The 19,543-nt window shown below is 37.8% G+C and overlaps 1 protein-coding gene across 2 annotated transcripts in view; it reads right to left on the bottom strand.

The window, feature by feature from the left end:
• tmprss2 (transmembrane serine protease 2) overlaps positions 1-19,543 on the bottom strand; it is a 226,717-nt gene that overhangs the window by 169,914 nt on the left and 37,260 nt on the right. For both annotated transcript variants that reach the window (XR_007934874.1, XM_028800181.2), the window contains exons 6-10: positions 10,800-10,929; positions 10,205-10,312; positions 5,330-5,373; positions 4,800-4,965; positions 3,793-3,965 (exon numbers count right to left, since the gene is read on the bottom strand). Coding sequence is in view for 1 of the 2 variants with exons in the window: in XM_028800181.2 (XP_028656014.2) it covers positions 3,793-3,965; positions 4,800-4,965; positions 5,330-5,373; positions 10,205-10,312; positions 10,800-10,929 (621 nt within the window). In the remaining variant the exon portion in view is untranslated. The remainder of the gene's footprint in view (positions 1-3,792; positions 3,966-4,799; positions 4,966-5,329; positions 5,374-10,204; positions 10,313-10,799; positions 10,930-19,543) is intronic.

The raw sequence follows: 19,543 nt of genomic DNA, 5'->3' as shown, positions 1-19,543 counted from the left end.
GTTAGGTTGTTGCCTGTTATACATGTGGCACAGTGGTTAAGGCTTTGGACATCAAACTTTCAGGTTGTTGCTTCAAATCACACTACTGACAATGAGCAAGTCACTTCACCTGCTTATGTTCCAAATGGGGGAGGGGGTGAAATATAACCAATGTTGTAAGTTGCCTTGGATAAAGGTATCAGCCAAATTATTTAATGTGGAATAAAAAGTCTCAGTTCTACATTATGTTTAGGGAAATGTCTCTTAAAATTTCTTTCAATGTTTTATGCACAAATATGTCACTGTTTTTAGATTTTCACATTTAATAGAAGTTGGAATTAAAAACATGTTCTTCAGCCTACAGGCATAGATTGTCAGAAAAAAATGAAGTACGCTGAGATCTAAGTTCAAATTTAGCATTTGAAATTTGCATTTAGCATTTCACTGAAAAGTCAATAAGGAAGCTAAATTTAAGAACGACAGAAGTAAACATTTATGTTGGCAATCAGAGAACAGATGGCTGTCTCAAAAATATGTTCTACTGTGGACATCAGTATCTTGGTTCCCCACATCAGTATTTTGGTTCCCCTCACTACATTCAACTTACACTGTCACATTTCTTTCAGCTGCAACTACTGTTAAATTTGCAGTACTAAGGATGTTTTTTTTCCAATAACAAAACAACTTTAATAAGAGAAATATTAACTGATCAGAATATTGATTTCATGTATTAAACATTAACATTGCAGCAGCCTATTGGCTTTTTCTCTTAAATCAAGCTACTATTATATGGCACACTTGAATCACACTTGAAAAATTGCTCTACAGAATGAGACTGTGGTCTTTCCAATCTTCATGAGTGCATCTAAATGATTAAAATTAAAAATATGGAATGCATCATCTTTTAAAATCTTCTAAATCTTTGTCTATTTTTAATTTTTGAGCTCTTGGACATTAAAACCTGAATGTTCCTTATGTCTGAATACCTAATTATTAGGTGATTTAAATGTTCATGTTGATTATAACAATTGTGGATTTTTGCTGATTTTTAATACCTTTTACATTGTTTGATCTAATACAAATTTGAATCCTGAATTCTGACAGGGCTGTGAGACAACCCACTGAACCTATCCCCAACAAAGATGGGGTTGCTGTCTTAAAGACAGTACTATGGACAACTTTAACGATGTTTTCAGCCAAGGTTCTGATACTGAGGTATCTGCCACCACTTGTCTGACATGCAAGGGAACAGATATAACTGTGTGCAAAGTTCATACCTCTTAGACAGCCAAAATGAGACTAATAGTTTCTTGCATTGCTCCATTAGTGGACAGGATGATGAGGGGACGTGCCGGTCTAGCTGTGAAAACCTTGAAGCCCTATTCGCAGATGATGGTCATTTGGATAATTCCTGGGACTTCTGGGAAAGCTGTAATGGTGACTGGAGTATCGACCCACAGGTTCCAGACTACAGCTCAGTAAAACCCCAAAGTGAAAAAATGTTGGTGAGTGACTGTTCTGTTTTTGCTAGGGGCGATGGGAAGGAACAGAATGTCCACATCCTGGTTATAAATTATTATCACAGAGAAGGATCAGTCCTATAAGCAAATGCCCAAAATCTGTCTCCCATGATGTCCCACTTTCCTTTCTTTGTATAGTACATAATAAGAAAGCTCAGTGTGAAAGGGTCCCTGACAAAAGTGACAGGAACCAAGTAGCACGTGGTCCGACAGATACTGTATGACAAACATTTCTGAAGGTTTTCCCCTTCCTGAACCTCGAGTCTTGGTGGCTGCTACTCAGACTATAGAGGTCAGGATGGGAAAAGAAATAGGAATAAAGAGTGAAGGGATCCTAGACATGTGTGAAAGCAATCGAGCAGCTGCAGTTCCAACAGGTACCCAAGGTATAATGGTGACTGTCCCAAGGCTGTCAGCGAAATTTCTATTCAGACAAAGTGTCCCAGACTATCCTTGTACTGCAAAGGAGGAAGGAGAGCCCTGTTTAGGTACCAGGTTTAGCTGACAGACAAATATGATAACCCAGGGGGCAACGTGTTCATATTACCACCATCTCTGTGGGCCCAGAATATGACGGCCTGATAAAGGGTGAGTAAAGATGGAGAGAAGAGAAATGACCAAGATTTCCTTCCTACCATAGAACAAAACGTTCAGCAGGGAGACTACGATGCTTCGAGCGTCAAGGACAGGGACAAAAATGGAGGCATTACCCCTACAACATACAGCAAAGCGTCCATGGTCGAAATAGTGATGGGTAGGGATATATCATTTCTGACTGTAGTTTCTCTGTTCTCATCAGGCCATAAGGACACTTTGGCTCACATGGTTCATCTTATGGAACTTTAACCCTCGCCTCACAGGACTGGCTGCCTCGCCCCACAAAGCTCAGCTCGGAGTGGGGCAATGTAATGGATAATATGTATTGGCTGGTGTCCCTGCCAGAAATGGCCCCAGTTCCTTAACCGGCCGGTAGGCCAATACAACGGAGAGATTGGGGGAGGCTCACACTAGATGGCAGCATCCCTGGCCTTCAATACAAATTTGGACATCTGCAGGGAATGCTGGGAATTGTAGCCCAGTAGCGCAGCCCTGCTGGAGTCTATGGGTGCTGCCAGGGGTGCTGCAGGGAGTTATACTCCCTACTTTATGCGATTTCAAATGACCCAGAAGTACTTCCAATGGGGAATGCCCTGGCACTGGAAGTATTTCTGGGTCTTCAATAAAAAGGATCACACTGCTCTGTCCAGGTGAGTTGGAACTGGGAGAGGAGTCAGGCAACAGTCACCTGGGAGGAACATCAGAGAGGAGAAGAGAGAAAAGAGTGCTTGTAATTGTTTTATGGAGGTATGTCTTTAAATTAAAAACCTTTGTTTTGAACCTGGGACTTGTCTTTGCATTCTTACTCTATGACGCCCCCTGTTGATCACAACATCGTTCCAAATTATAAAAAGCTCTCATGCAGGAAAGGCCCATTTACAACTTTTATGTAAATAATGATGATTGCAGATATCCTTCTCCCCAAAATTAACAGTATTACAGCCTTGTAACAACCTTCTACTTCCTTCTTCTATTCAATAAATACAGTATATGTAAATAATTTCTTGATTTTCTGAAAATAAAACAATAACTACATACAAATACACTAAACACCATCCCTTCCCAATATACATTATCTTTTCATTTCTGAACATGACATTTTTCTTATTTCTGTCTCATATCACTGCAATATTCATAAGTGAGCTTGTTTCCAAATTGAAAGCAGAGAGAAAAGACAGACTTGGGATGTGTCACCCATGAGGCAGCAGTGCTAAACATTGCACCACTGTGTTACTCATTTTATATATATGCATGGCCACTGTTCAGCAGTGCTTGCTTATGGTGTTTCTTATTCATTTTTTTCAAATTATGCCTTTAGAAGATTCTAAACCTCATAATATCATCAATACTGGATGTCTATATATTTATAATATGTAACAAAATAAAATTATACTGTAATTGTAATTAGTCTTGATAAACCAAAAGTAAGAGAGAAAATTATAACATTTATATTTATCATCAGTTTTGCTATGGATTATCACAGAATTTTAAATTATTTCTCAGTGTCATTAACCCACTTTATCATGTATATGACATATAAATGCACTTTATGTAAAAAGGTTAATATTAAACAATACAACAAAAAAGATAAATACATTGCATTTCATACATAGTATTTTTTTCTAGAACAATTTATTAAATGAAACTCTGAAACAGTTTCTAACATACTAATAATTTGATACAAGAATTCCCTTACTTGAGAATTTTAAGGGCAATGTTAGTTTCATCAAGGCAACATCATTACTTTTTGCACTGGAATCATAATACTTGTTTATTGCAATCAGAGATACAGAGGATCCAATGCTTGTTTTCATTTCTGAAAGGGTTAGTTTTCCAGCATAAACTTTCCACTGAGTAGGAGAATTCTTGCTTTAAAAATTAAAATAGAAAAAAAACATTATGTACAATTAACAGCATTTTCAATCTGATTTAAATTACAATCAAAAAATTTACTTGTTAGATAATGCAGATTAGGTATAAACAAGAGCTCTTTGAAATCATACGTTTTGGTTATCTACAGTAACAGTTTAACTACTTTCTCCTTACATATTCCTAGAATTTTATTTCCTTTCCTCCAGTACCATCTGCCACATACCTATTGTAACATCCATCCATCCATTATTCAACCCACTATGTCCTAACTACAGGGTCACGGGGGTCTGCTGGAGCCAATCCCAGCCAACACACGGTGCAAGGCAGGAAACAAACCCCGGGCAGGGCACCAGCCCACTGCAGGGCACAGACACACACACCCACACACCAAGCACACACTTGGGACAATTTAGAATCGCCAATGCACCTAACCTTCATGTCTTTGGACTGTGATAGGAAACCGGAGTACCCGGAGGAAACCCACGCAGACACGGGGAGAACATGCAAACTCCACGCAGGGAGGCCCAAACTTTTATGTCAAACCAAAAATACCAGCCAGGGTTTTTTGGCTGTTCGAAGTATGCACATCAGTGCTTTGCAGTGGATTGTTCTTTCTTCATTTCTTGCTGTGCCACAGTATTTTTTACTGAAACTTTATTATATTGAGTGCAAACAATTTGTTTAAAAACCAAATAATAAGTAATTTGACATAATTAATAATATACAGTCTACAGATTATATTATTCTATGTTTATAGAATTTTCCCTGCAATAACAATGTTGATGGAAAGAATAATCATAACTTTGTGTAAGTTAATAAATTAGATTATACCGTTCCACACAATGTGCTGCAGTAACAATCCAATATGGTGTAATGATAGATCCTCCACACCAATGTTCCCCTTCACACCACAGGCTAACCTGCCAAGGCCACTGTCCTAAACGAGCTGATGTCCCACCAACAATGCGTGTGGAAACTGAAAATGTCAGCCCACACTCTGTAAAAATGACAATAAAAAGAAATGTTATTAGAAAATTCTTTGGTAAAGCATTTTTAGATATATTCTTAAGGTATCAGTTTGATACAAATGCTTAGAACTGTAGGAATTCTTAATGAAGAAAACTTTTTATTATTAGTGCTTTATATTAAAAATATTTCAGAATATGATAAAAGTTAATTATCAAATGCTATAGTCTATTGGATTTTTTTCCTTCCTCTTCTTGTTCACTTGAATTTGACTTATTTCACTCCAACAATCAGCCTGCATACCTGAGATGTTAATAAAGCCAGTATCAGGGTGTATCCTTAGCACATTCCTTTAAAATGATAAACATATAATATAATAAGCATAAAAAGCATACCTATACACTGAAGAGTCACTACTGATCCAGCTGAACACGAACCACTAAAATCAAATAAAATCATATAAAATCTTTTAATGAAATTCATCTTCAGTAAATAAATGTAAATATTAGAAATATATAACTTTACATCCTATTCATCTTGCTTATTGTGGTTTGGTCACATTGTTTAGTTGCCTTAAGTACTATCAGAGGACTAGTCTATTTATCCATACACTGAACCCACCCACTCAAATTCATGGTTTCAGATAGGCCTGTAAAATCTGGGGCAAGGCAAACATAAATCCTTTTTATTTTTCTTTCTTACCAGATTACAATCATCCAGATTTTACGTCCATAAAACTTCACGTTCAAAGAACTCTGGCTGGTGGTGTATGTAGGAGCTCAGTGTAGTGTGAGTTACAAGCTCTGGAGCTTCTTGCTGTACTACATTACGAATCAGCCGGTCTAAAGTGCCAGACACCTACATACACCTTTCCCTCTAATTTACTTTCCCTTGTTCTAAATGTACAGGCCTCTAGAATGGTAGGTGTTAAGACATTTAGGCTTGAGGGTTGGGGGTTAGACAAACTATAAAAAACAATTGCATTTTTATAGTCTCAGCTGTACTGCTACTTATTTACATCACACTTCATGTGAAATATCAAAAAGTGTTGATAATATAACTTTTTCAGTATTAAGTAGATCTCACATTAACACATTTAAAACTGAAATTATAAAAAAATATACAAATGCCATTAATGATATTTATTGTAAGTGACAGAAAACTTTCCTTTTTTATGTAAGTTTCTTTGTCTATGTATTAAAATTGTATTTACATATTTTACTTCATTACACATGAAACTAGAAACAGGAAAATTATAGAGTGCCACAGTGAACTGCATGAGTAACCTTAATGCAAATGAAGGATGTTTTTCTTGCAACCCAGCCACAGGGGATGCACAAACCTGTATGTTTCTTTGTGCCAGTCCCAAGCCCGGATAAATGGGTAGGGTTACGTCAGAAAGGGCATCCAGTGTAAAATTTTGCCAAATCAATATGCGGACAACGATACAAATTTTCATACTGGATCGTTCGAGCCCAGTGTTAACAAAAACCGCCACCAGTACTGTTAGCCAACAGGGTGCTGGCGGAAATTGGGCCACTGTTGGTCGAAGAAGGAGGGAGACGTGTCCGGAGGCAGGAGGAAAGGAGGAAGGTAAAGAGAGTGGAACTGAGGGTAGGAACTTTGAATGTTGGCAGTATGACTGGAAAGGGAAGAGAGTTGACAGATAAAATGGAGGGAAGGGAGGTTGATATATTTGCCTGCAAGAGACTAAATTGAAGGGGAGAAAGGCCAGGTGGACCGGAGGTGGATTCAAATTGTTCTATCATGGTGTGGATGGGAGGAGAAATGGGGTAGGGATTATTCTAAAGGAGCAGTACGTCAAGAGTGTTTTGGAGGTGAAAAAACTATCAGACAGAGTGATGATTATGAAGCTGGAAACTGAAGGTGTGATGATGAATGTTGTTAGTGCATATGCCCCGCAAGTTGGGTGTTTGATGGATGAGAAAGATTTCTGGAGTGAGTTGGATGAGGTGATGGACAGTGTACCCAAGAGACAGAAAGTGGTGATTGGAGCAGATTTCAATGGACATGTTGGTGAAGGGAACAGAGGAGATGAGGTGATGGGAAGGTATGGTGTCAAGGTGAGGAATTAAGAAGGTCAGAGGATAATGAATTTTGCAAAAAGGATGGACATGGCTGTGGTGAATACGCATTTTAAGAAGAGGAAGGAACATAGGGTGACGTACCAGAGTGGAGGAAGATGCACACAGGTAGATTATATCCTATGCAGGGAGTAGAGTTAGTGAAGGTGGATGAGTTTAAATACTTGGGATCAACAGTGCAGAGTGATGGGGATTGTGGAAGAGAGATGAAAAAGTGAGTGCAGGCAGGATGGAATGGGTGGAGATGAGTGTCAGGAGTGTTTTGTGACAGACGGGTATCAGCAAGAATGAAAGGGAAGGTCTACGGGACAGTATTGAGACCAGCTATGTTATATGGGTTAGAGACAGTGGCACTGACCAGAAAGCAGGAGACAGAGCTGGAGGTGGCTGAGTTAAAGACGCTAAGATTTGCATTGGGTGTGACGAGGATGGACAGGATTAGAAATGAGTACATTAGAGGGTTAGCTCAAGTTGGACAGTTGAGAGAGGCGAGATTGTGTTGGTTTGGACATGTGCAGAGGAGAGATGCTGGGTATACTGGGAAAAGGATGTTAACAATAGAGCTACCAGGCAAGAGGAAAAGAGGAAGGCCTAAGAGAAGGTTTATGGATGTGGTGAAAGAGGACATGCAGGTGGTGGGTGTAACAGACCAAGATGCAGAAGACAGGACGATATGGAAGGATCCCTAACAGGAGCAGCCGAAAGAAGAAGAAGGATATTTTTCTTGCACCCCACCCCCAACAAAGACTTTCAATGTTAAAAAAATTCACACTAATTCATACTATGTCATAAATTACAAGTTGCATATAGTACCTTTACTGTTTTATTAAGTATACTTTTCTTAAATTATATGACAGCAGACATATCTAATTTCTTACATAAAAATAAAAATATGTAGCTAATTATTAATTATGAAGAAATTAATGGTATTTCATTAAACATATTTTCCACTACTAAATTATTCCAACAATTTTTGAATGCAGAACTTTGAAAATAATACTTTCCGGTAAAAGTGTTCTTAAATATAAAAAGTTTTCATATACTGTATTGTTTCAAATGTGAATATACTTTAGTAGACAAAGCATGCAGCCAATAAAATGATTACTAACCCAAAGCTGACCCCTTTGTCCTGATTATAGTTATGCAGTATACTAGAACTGAAAGAGTATTGAAATGGCCAATTTTAAAAATGGTACGATCAGGGGCAGAAATACCTTGGGGGCCTAAAACAGCAAAGGGCCTTTTCAACAAAATGACCGAATATCCGTGAGTGGAAATAATCAAGAGAACACCGGTTTGGGGTGATGCAGCGATCAAGTCTCATGTCAAAATTAACACTAGAATACCAGAAGTCTACCAAAAAATTCATAATGCCAGGCCACCTTAAATTCCCCCACACCTCCTCATCAGCATCTATTGTTTTGCCCTCATCCTCATCTGAGTTCACCTCTGTTATAGCATGTCTTTATTTGAAAACTAACAGTGTCAGATCGGGAGGAGGGTGAACTTGACTGAAAGAATAAAAGTGAATGATAAAACAAAATCTTTTACAAGTACCATAAACTTACACTGGCTGTTACAGACTCAAATACATCAAATGTATGTTTTTATTTTATAATAGTAATAATAATAGCCACTCACTACTCAAAACAGTTAATGCATGAAGGACCCGGGATCGAACTGGCAACCTCTTGACTTGGAGACAGTAGTTCTTACCTCTGCACCAAACCAAGCAGATGTAAACATGTTTGTGTGTGTGTCGTACCCTATCCCAAAAAACTTTTACTTTGGTTAAATTCTAGAAAAAAGTGTACTTGTTTTGTTATATCTGTGTCTTTTGTAAAAAGTGTTTATTTGATATTTGGACTTCAGTCTTCACACATTATACACTTCACGGCAGCATTTTGTCAATTATTAGTAGAACATGAAAAAAGTTTCTTTTCTAGTTATGTGTTCAACATTTCTTGCCTCACATTTCCTGTCATCCTGTATTTACACAGATTGTTGTAGACACGGAACACACATCAAATGTGTGTGTTCCAAATAATGGTATATTATTTACCCTATACAATTCAAGGCACCTCACACCCAGATAAACAGACATGAGCTGGGAAAACTTTGAGTACGACTAAAGCTGTGTCTGTGGGGGATGGAATAGCAGGCTGGTGCTGATTGAAACATTTGTAAAAAAAAACACGCTGATGAGGAGGCGCGAGGGAATTTAAGGTGGCCTGGCATTACGAGTTTTTTCATAAGCTTCAGGAATTCCAGTGTTAAATGACAGAAATACCATACTGCATTTGACCACCTGCTGCTTGTGAGCTGCTTTGTTAAAAGTATGATCAATTAAGGAGCTAAGCCACCCAGGGGCCTGTGAGGGTCCTAATCCAGCATTGAGTAAAAAAAAAAAAAAAACAGCAGTTTAGCACATTTGATACCCTAAGTAAAGGGTAGGTTTGCAATTTGTTCCTCCACTCTTCAATATGTTGAAGGAAGACTCCATGGGATGACCATGCTCTCCCCTAAACTACATAACAAGCTGGAAACTCTACACTGAAGATACCATTTCACACCATTTTGACATACAGGGAATTTAAAAATGGGAATTCAAGGAGTGCTGCATGTTTGGGAGGCTTGAGTTAGAGTCTTGACTTGGTATTATTTCAGTACTGGTACTAAAGTAAGAAAGCTGGTATTAATACCAAATTCAAAATTTTAGTACCAATCCAACACTAGTACCAATACTGCCACTTTAGTCCCTAGAAACCAAGGTTTGGAATAAGCAGGTTTGAAATGACTGAATCAGCAATTAATTAAAAATATCCATAACTACTACTACAACACTACAGTTTTCCTAAAATATTTACATGTTAGTTAAAAATCAAATTTTAGTGATGAAGTATATAGTTATTCTTGTTTTGTGTTAATGAAAATGATTAATTAAAGTTGCAATACTATCCTCAACATACATTTTTCATATTATTTATTGAAGTGCTATAATTTTTTATGGTGCTAGATGAGATTAAAAATAAGCAACTAGATTATACTATATTTCTTGCCTGTCAGCAATATAATCCAGATTACACGAAATTAGCACTAATGGTATAAATGCAAATACCTGGAAAACTTTAGAATATTACTTAGAAAATGTCACTCTGGACTAACCTGTTTGTAAATTGTACTGATGTTTCTCCTGAACTCGTATCCACTGTCATAAATTCACTGGAATCTACAGATGCTTGGGTAACACGTCCAGACTGAAAATATGTGTCACTATAAGAATAGAAATATAAATACTGTAGGCCCTGAAATGACTTTTTAAAACATATTAGATTGGATATGATAAGGTAAACTTATTCTGTACACAGTTTTATGATAAGAAAGTGAAGAGAAAAGCCTGATTTAACTAGGTAATTTAAATAAATTTCCTTTTCCAAGAACAAAAAGAATAATAATGTCTCACATATTCAATACTTTAAGACAGTACATTATCTGTAATTTAAATTTAATTATATGTGCAATGAACAATACAAGAAAATCTATGTGCATTTATATGATATCTTAAAGTCTTCAAACAATTATAAATGAGAATGAAATCACAAAATAAACACTGAAACAAAAACTGCAAACTCAGCTATATACGCATTTTGTTTTTCTAAACAGCTGACTGTTATCGAGAAGCTTGCCTCTGTTTGTATTAATAAGTCAGGTTAAACTCTGCTCTGTGGAGTGTTTTTGAAAAAATAAAAAAAACTCTAACCTGCTGTAGCCCATTTGTGAGCAGGTAGCCTTGCCATATTTATCATTCCAATTATCAGAACAAACTGGTTTCCATGATCTGCTTTTAGATGAATATGCTTGTAGAAGAAAATTGTCTCCAGATAAACGAACTACAAGAAGAAAGTAATAGATCTGTTGATCTTTAATTATATTTCATATAAACACAGAAAAAAAACATCAAACGTGATTATGTTTTAATTAAACTGCAAATACTGATTACATGAACATATGTGGTTGTTGCTGTAAAGAATTGTTTATTCAACCATGCCTTTTTGGAACAAAAATTCTAGGTGGCAGCAACTGTTTCAGGTAAGAACCAGTCCTGGACATGATAACAGCCCATGAGAGGACATAACACACGCACACACGCACACACTCACACTTACTATGAACAAGATTAGAGCCACAAATAAGTACAACAGCATGTGTTTGGAAAAGTAGTGTGAGATCGCAAAAGTATTTGCTATTAAAGTATTAGTTTTAATAAAGCACCACCAAAGAATTCAGATTTTTATTAAATGTATATAGGACTGTTAAGTAGAAGCTATTTTAATGCTAATTCAGAATATTTGAATTGATGCTTAATACTTTTATAGAGTAAATTCTCACAAAAGAATAGTACACAAGGGACACAAATGTTAATCAGGATTCAAGGAAATATATTATCTCTGACAACTGTCTTTAATATATGGTATGCAGGTGTATGACAAAGAATCAGAAAAAAACAAAGAGAAGAACATGCTTGAATTTCTGAATCTAGCAAAACAGTCAGTCATTTTCCAATCCACTATATCCTAACACAGGGTCACGGGGGTCTGCTGGAGCCAATCCCAGCCAGCACAGGGCGCAAGGCAGGAACAAATCCTGGGCAGGGCACCAGACCACCGCAGGACACACACACCCACACACCAAGGACAATTTAGGATCACCAATGCACCTAACCTGCATGTCTTTGGACTGTAGGAGGAAGCCCACGCAGACACGGGAAGAACGTGCAAACTCCACACAGTGAGGACCCGGGAAGCAAACCCAGGTCTCCTTACTGTGAGGCAGCAGCGCTACCACTGTGCCACTGAATAAGTACAAAAAAAAACCAAGAATAAGTACAAAAAAAGAAAATATATCTGATAATCACATTGAAGACACTCAAATACCGATTTTATTTTTGAATCAAAATGGTTAATTTGAAATGAGGAAAGGTGTTTTCATAACTGACAGACTTTCCTCTACAACATGTAATTTTGTGATGGTTATGATTTGGCTCTGGTGAGCACATAGCATTCCAGAACTGAAAACTGATTACTGCTAGTACTCTTTTAAGTGACACAAAGGTATCCATAAATTACTAATTTCTAACTTGATTAATAGTTAAATATTAATCATTCAATCATTCAGCAGAAATGTGTCAAGAAACACAAATGGGGCTCCTTTATACCAACAGCAATATGTCATATAATAAATATAAATAATAACAATAATAATAATGTAATATAATAAACATTGCCTCACTATGACAATCTATCTATCATACTGTGAACATCAGAACGGTTTTGAAGACAATGGGCCATTCAGTCTAACAAAGCTCACCAGTCCCATTTGCCTACTTTTTCCAAACTAAGTTTGAGTTAAATTTTGAAAGTTTAACTATCTACCTCACTAGTTGGTAATTTATTTCCTGTGTCAATGGTTCTCTGCATAAATAAAACCCTTCTGACATTTATAAGGAATTTGCCCTAAACAAGCTTAAATCTGTGTGGCTGAGAAAAAGGAACCAGGAGATAAATGAGAGTCAATAAACAAAGTTAAAGGTCACTGACGAAAAGTCTAATCACCAAACCAAAATTAAATCCTATATTCACTGTCAAAAAACTGAACTTAGTTGTGTGCAAATAAATTTTAACTCACGCACAATTTGTTTTTAGATTGTATCTGAAAAATCACAACATCTAGAAGTCTCCAGCACTGACCTATGTACCTAATGGCTTGTGATGTAACACATAGTGGAAACCCAGATGTCACTCACAGAAACCTCTAATAAATAAGGTACAAAATGGTCATGGAATTCAAGAAAGGAGTTTCAGGAAGATGCAAAAATATTTAAGCACACTCAAAAACCCCTCAATAGAGATTGAAAATGCAAAAGGAATGCAAATAGTATGAGGAAAACTTAGTAAACAAATGCTAATAACAACATGGACTTTCTCTAGCATAGATATGCCTGTTTTGTAATAAGTAGACCACAACTGCACACACCTTATTGCTGTTCAAATCACCATTTAACATGTTTCTTTATGTTGTGTACTGGTTATAAGCCGGTTGACATTCCATGATCAACTTTGGTTGCATGTAATGTCATTACTTTTCAACTATATAAGATGGTAATGCTGTATTCTTGCTATTCTGCTCTTAGGATTCTCAAAAAGAAATATGTTGTTGTGTGACTTTGTTTTATTTTGGTCAGGGCACTATTCTTGATTATTGCAACTTCTGAATTCTGCTTGGTGCTTCTAATTTTGAATCTCTCGTGCCTCCAACATTTTGTTTACTACGTTTGTTAGTCCTCTCCTGATTTCTGAATTTCTTAAACTTTTCATTTCCTGATTGTTTTACTTACAATGATTGCTACCACAGACATTTTCAAAGTATATAGTATGTGGTCATAATATGAATAGTAGAATAAGAAGACTAAAAAATCTATGCTCCAGGAAGTCTGGACAGTTTTTCAAGCAGGCAGGCAGGAAGGCAACAAAAAAGGTTGAAAAGCATCTGTTACAGTGATATTAAAGAAAAAGAACTTGATTTTCCGAACATGATGCATGGCTCCACATGTGTGCACCAATGAAATCAGAAGGAACTGTAGCATTCTCTCCTTCATTTCTTGAAATAAAGTACAAAGGTTCCTCTTGGAGGCAACACACATTTGAGGCATTTATAAAATGAGGATTAAATGTAACTTTAAATCTAGTGTGGTTACTTATTTTTTAAGATAATTTGCACATATTGCTGTATTACACAGCATATTTACAGGAAATGTGCAAATAGTAGCATACATTTTTTATTTTATAAACTGATTTTTGCAAGGTGGCGGAAGTGTTATCCTACTAAGCAAATACAAACTAACAAAATGTCAATTTTTACAAGCATTCTAGCAATTGATGAAATAGAAATCTAGTGGCTGTTTTTCAAATCTCTGAACAAGCAAATTATGTCTGCGATTACCAGGTGTCGGAGGCACATATTAACCATAAAAGGAAATGTCAGCAATTATTCCTTACAGTCCCAAATTCTCACTGTTCTCCTCTGTTGCACCTATTTGGTAAACACCTCACTCCTCTTCTCCATTTCCATAATATACAACGAAAGTATATGCTTCCTACTTTTAGTTTAAATTACAATAGAAATTAAGTGATGTTAATGTAAGTTATGTTTTATCAATTGAAAAATGGACACTTTACTTAGTTTCAGCCCAAAGCTATGGAGAATTTGTACTTTAACACTAGAATCACTGAAGGCTACAAAAAAACATAATCCCGGGCCTCCTTAAATTCCTTCGCACCTCTGCATTAGCATATTTTGTTTTGTAAGTGTGTCAGTCAGCACAAGCAGAAAGTAACCTGCTATTCCATCCCACTACTGCCACAGCTCAGCTCGGACAAAAAGTTCTCCCAGCTCAAGGTTCTTATTTGTGTGTGAGGTGCCAGGAGTTGTATAGGGTAAATAATATATCATTATTTGGAACACATGCATTTCATGTGTATTCCGTGTGTACAATGATCTGGGTAAATGTAGGATGACAGAAAATGTTAAACACATACCTAAAACAGAAACCTTTTTCATGTTATTGTACTAATATCAAAATTTTGAAATGAAGCGTATAATGTGTCAAGACTGAAGTCCAAATATCAAGTAAACACTTTCAGAAAAGGTACACATATAACAAAACAAGTGTGCGTTTATTCAAGAATATAACCAAAGAAAAAGAAATTGGGCCAGGGTACGATGCTGACACAACCACTTGGGTGGTGCAGCAGTAAGAATTGTTGACTCATAATCAAGAGGTCGCCGGTCAATTCTGGGCGCTTCCCAGAATTGCCATTTTGAGTAGTGAGCTGCTTATTGTTACTATTTTAAAATAAAAACATATATTTGATTAGAATCTGTAACAGCCAGTGTAAATTTATGGTACTTGTAAAGGTAAAATTTTTTTTTTATTATTCAGTTTTATTTTCTCAGTCATGTTCACGCTCCCCCCGATCTTACACTGCTGTTTTCAAATGAAGACGTAGTATAACAGAGGTGAACTCAGATGAGGATGAAGGTTCTACATCGGGAGAAAGGGAACAGAAGCCCTCCCAGCAAGAAACGTCCAGTCACACATAAGAACAACGCAGCTGCACCAGGCGTAAAGGTGAAAGATGGCACTGTTTGGATACAGCAAAAGGTCGGGCGTCATTCTGCCAGTCAATCTGACACACATGCATGTCCTTCAACGAAACAGCAGGACTTACAGAGCTCGCCAAGGTATCACGCAAAGTTCTGTTTGTGATTATGTTTTGTGATGGTCTTTATATGAAAAACATTTATATTTTATAGGGGTGTGACGAGACGCTTTTCCCACGAGACGAGACGAGACACGAGACTGGGTTCACGAGAACAAGACGAGACGAGACTTTTAGACATTTTTTTTAAAGAAATCCTCAATGTTTAAATATATAGCAAAAATAGCCTTTTATTTAATTGAAAAACACAAAATGCAAAAAATGCATGTCCATTTTGAAATCAACTTTATGAAATAAAACTTCTATTTTGATGAATGATATGCAGTAATAACATGTAAACACTGCAAAATATTTTGCCACAAACTGACAGGCAATTAATTGCACAATAAAATTAAACAGTATAAATAAAAAAAAATAATAAACAACACAAATATCCCTTTACGTGCAATTAACCATAATTAGTGTAATTATCAAAGTAGTGCTGTCTTAAAACTCAGAGTGCAAAACAATGAACAAGCATGGAAATAGAGCTAAGACCTAGGTAATGAGGTAATGACCTATACAGAACAGCCTAAGATATGGTCATGTTCTTTTTTAAGAATATAAGCATGTCTACATTTTCTGGCAGCAATTGTGACCTCTGGGCAGTAACTATGTCTCCTGCAGTTGAAAAGACACGCTCACTTGGAACAGAGGTCGCAGGAATGGAAAGATATTCTTTGACAAGTGGAGACAGCAAAGGATATTTGGAGCTGTTTTCTCTCCACCATGTCAGAGGGCAGCAACTAAGTGGGATAGATGCCTCTCTTCTGTAAAGTTCAGTTTCCCTCTCAATTCCTTTGCTGGGCTGTTCTGTCTTCGAGAAAGAGTCCCCTAGCAGATCCTCAAGTGCTGTCTTCTTGGAAGCAGGTTCCTCTTCTGACTCAGCTCCGCCTTCAGCTTCAAGAGCCCCCTCGCCCCCATGTGTGGAACAATGAGCTGATGCTCGGGCATTCTGTCTTATTTCTGGGCTGGTGAGCACTGCTGCTATAGCAGCCTGCTGCTCCAGGTAACGAACCAGTATATCCAATGATGAATTCCATCGCGTGGTGACGTCCATTATTAATTTGTGTGGTGGCAGTTGTAGCAGCTTCTGCTTAGACGTCAGTACCGCGGCAGTTGTCGAACTCTGGTAAAAAAAAGCAGTTACACGTCTCACCCGCCTGAGCAAACGAGCGACACGCGCAACACTGAGGCCAGCCTGTGTAGCGAGATTTATTGTGTGCGCGAAACATTTGATGTGCGGCTCAAATCCTGCCTCGCGCACAGCCACATCCATATTACGCGCATTGTCTGTTACAATAGCGATGCAATGGTTTGGCTTTTTAAGACCCCACTGTGTGACAGCTTTTTGTAAAACTTCAGAGACGTTTGCCCCTGTGTGTGATTCAAAAAGTGGGCGCGTCTGTAGTACAAAATGTACCATTTCCCAATTACTGTTGATAATGTGGGCTGTAATTGTGATATAGCTCTGTGTACACCTAGAAGTCCAACCGTCAGTAGTTATGGCGATGGTTTCTGCCTCTTTCAGAGCCTGTACAACGTTTACCTTGCACTCCTTGTAGAGCAGGGGTACTCAAAGTTTTTGAATGCCGGTCCACATTCAGTTCGCAACCAACCATCGGGGTCCGCTATAGCCAGGTTTACCGTGTAGGTCTGTAGGACTGTAGGTGTAGGTCTGTAGGAGGCTAGTAATAGATTCAACGCAAATGATAAAATTTTTACAGAAGACCAAGACATGCACAAAACATGGAAAACAATTCAAAAATGTCACATGACTACTTGCAATTAACACACCAATTACAACAGTTAGTACGTAAGTGATTGTCACTCAGTGTAAAGTGTGAAACTGTTGTTTCGATTTCATAATGGCAGCATAGTTCGGTGAGTAACCAGTCAGTGCAATTCTTATTGCATTCCTGAGGTTCTGGTCGGTAAATACACTTCGATGTTTCGTCTTGATAGTGTTCATAGTGGAGAATGCACACTCACAAGAATATGTTGAACCAAACATTGTGAGCACGGAAATCGCCAGTTTCTTTGCAGCAGGATACTGAGAATCTGGAACAAACTTTGACCAAAAAATTGTTATGCCGACTTCGTTCAATTTTGCTTTCAAAACGTGAGAAGCTTGCAAATCAGCTGCTTCCATTTGCAACAGTGACGGGTTTGAGTCCATTCACCGTCAGGCTGGACAATGAAAGGATCAGCAACAAACAAAAACACAGGCTTCAGTTTTCTGAAATCCTTAAAACGTTCATCAAACTCGACCTTCAAATGATGTAGAAATGTGGAAATCAACTGAAAACATGCCTGTTGATCAGCTGTCATGCAGCTCTTCAGGTTTGGGAAATGCAGCATCTTGCCACCTTCCAAGTCATTGATGAAAATGCTCAGTTTTGTTTCAAAGGCACAACATTTTTCTTGCAATTCGACAACGGTTATGTCTGCACCCTGAAGTGACAAATTCAGTGTATTTATATGTCCCAAAATATCAACAAGAAATGCCAGCAGTGCGACCTTGTCACTGTCTTGAATAAATGTTAAAAATTCTGCAGCTTCTTTGTTTTCAAGGACTGCAGAAAGTCAGCTACATCTTCACGGAGATTCCAGAACCTTTCCAACACACGGGCCTTGCTTAACCATCTGACGTCATTGTGAAGCAGCAAGACTCCAAATTCTGCAGACATCTCTTCAAGAAAAGAACGAAACAGACGATGCTGCAGAGACGAATTACATCGTAAAAAATTCACTAATTTCACAAGAGTAGACATCACTTCCGCCAGTTCGTCACAAGTTTTGAACAGAGGGCAGACTGATGAATGATGCAGTGATAAGCAACAAGGTTGGGCTGAAGTGCCTTCATACGAGTGACAAGTCCTCTATCTTTACCAGTCATTGCTGGTGCCCCATCTGTTGTAAGGGAAACCATTTTTGTTACATCCAATCCAGCTGCGTGCATAAACTGCGATAATGCTGAAAACACGTCCTCACCGCGGGTCTGTTTTGCTAGCGGTAGTAATGTCAGAAACTCTTCAACAAAATTATGGCCATCAAAAAATCTTGTGAACATACAGAGTTGAGACATGTCAGTTTTATCAGTGGATTCATCGCACGCGAGAGCAAACAATTCAGCCTGTTTAAGATCTGATATTAACTGACCACCGACCACATGTGAATTTCCCATTGGGATTAATAAAGTATCTATCTATCTATCTATCTATCTATCTATCTATCTATCTATCTATCTATCTATCTATCTATCTATCTATCTATCTATCTATCTATCTATCTATCTATCTATCTATTGTCAGAAAGGTCATCTGCATGACGACTAGCAGTACTGTCTGATAATGGTATCTGCTGAATCAGTTCAACACACTTTTTGTCGCTAAACAGAACCGAAGAAGCAGACATCATGCATTCTTTAACAACCTCTGCATCAGAAAATACTTTCTTATGTCTGCCAAGAACCCAAACAACGCGTAGCGAAGCTTCTGTAACATTTGATTGTGTGGTGGTCGATTTCGTCATCAGCGATGAACTCGCTACCAACGACGACTTAAGGGCGTCGATCTTATGCGAACGGAGCTCTGACTTTGGTGGATAATTCGCATTGTAAAAAAGACCAAAAAATGCCAGTAGACCAAACGCAAATTTTATATGCCAAACAGTTTTCAAAAATGCCAGATTTCAGTTATTTGGCATAAAAAATGCCAGTTGGCAACCCTGCTACAGAGTAAATAATAAAACAACAATAATTGTGGTGCTTTTATATTCGGACTTTTGACTTACGCAGAAGACAGTCGCGGTCCGCCAAAAACGTCTTGGCGGTCCGGATTGTGGACCGCGGTCCGCCGTTTGAGTACCCCTATTGTAGAGGGTCGGGACCACCATGCGAGTAAAATGTGCGCGTGACGGGATAGCATACTTTGGTTCCAGTGTGTGGATGAGTCGCCAAAATTCCAGATTTTCCACCACAGAAAATGGTCTCATATCGGCTGCAATGAAAACGCCGATGTCTCTTGTTATTGCCGTGGCTCTTGCATTGGATGGTGGAAGTTTAGCTGCAAAGGCATTTGTTATGGTTGTTTGCCCTTTCATGCGAACATGAATTGCTTTCCGTTTTCTTCACAGGCGCAGCTTTTAGTAACGAGCTGTGGTTGTTTTCTAAATGCTTTTGCAT

This window comes from Erpetoichthys calabaricus, chromosome 4 (assembly GCF_900747795.2).
Source record: "Erpetoichthys calabaricus chromosome 4, fErpCal1.3, whole genome shotgun sequence".
NCBI lineage: Eukaryota > Metazoa > Chordata > Cladistia > Polypteriformes > Polypteridae > Erpetoichthys > Erpetoichthys calabaricus.
Note: the sequence above shows the minus strand (reverse complement) of the source record. Positions and strands in the feature narration are given on the sequence as shown.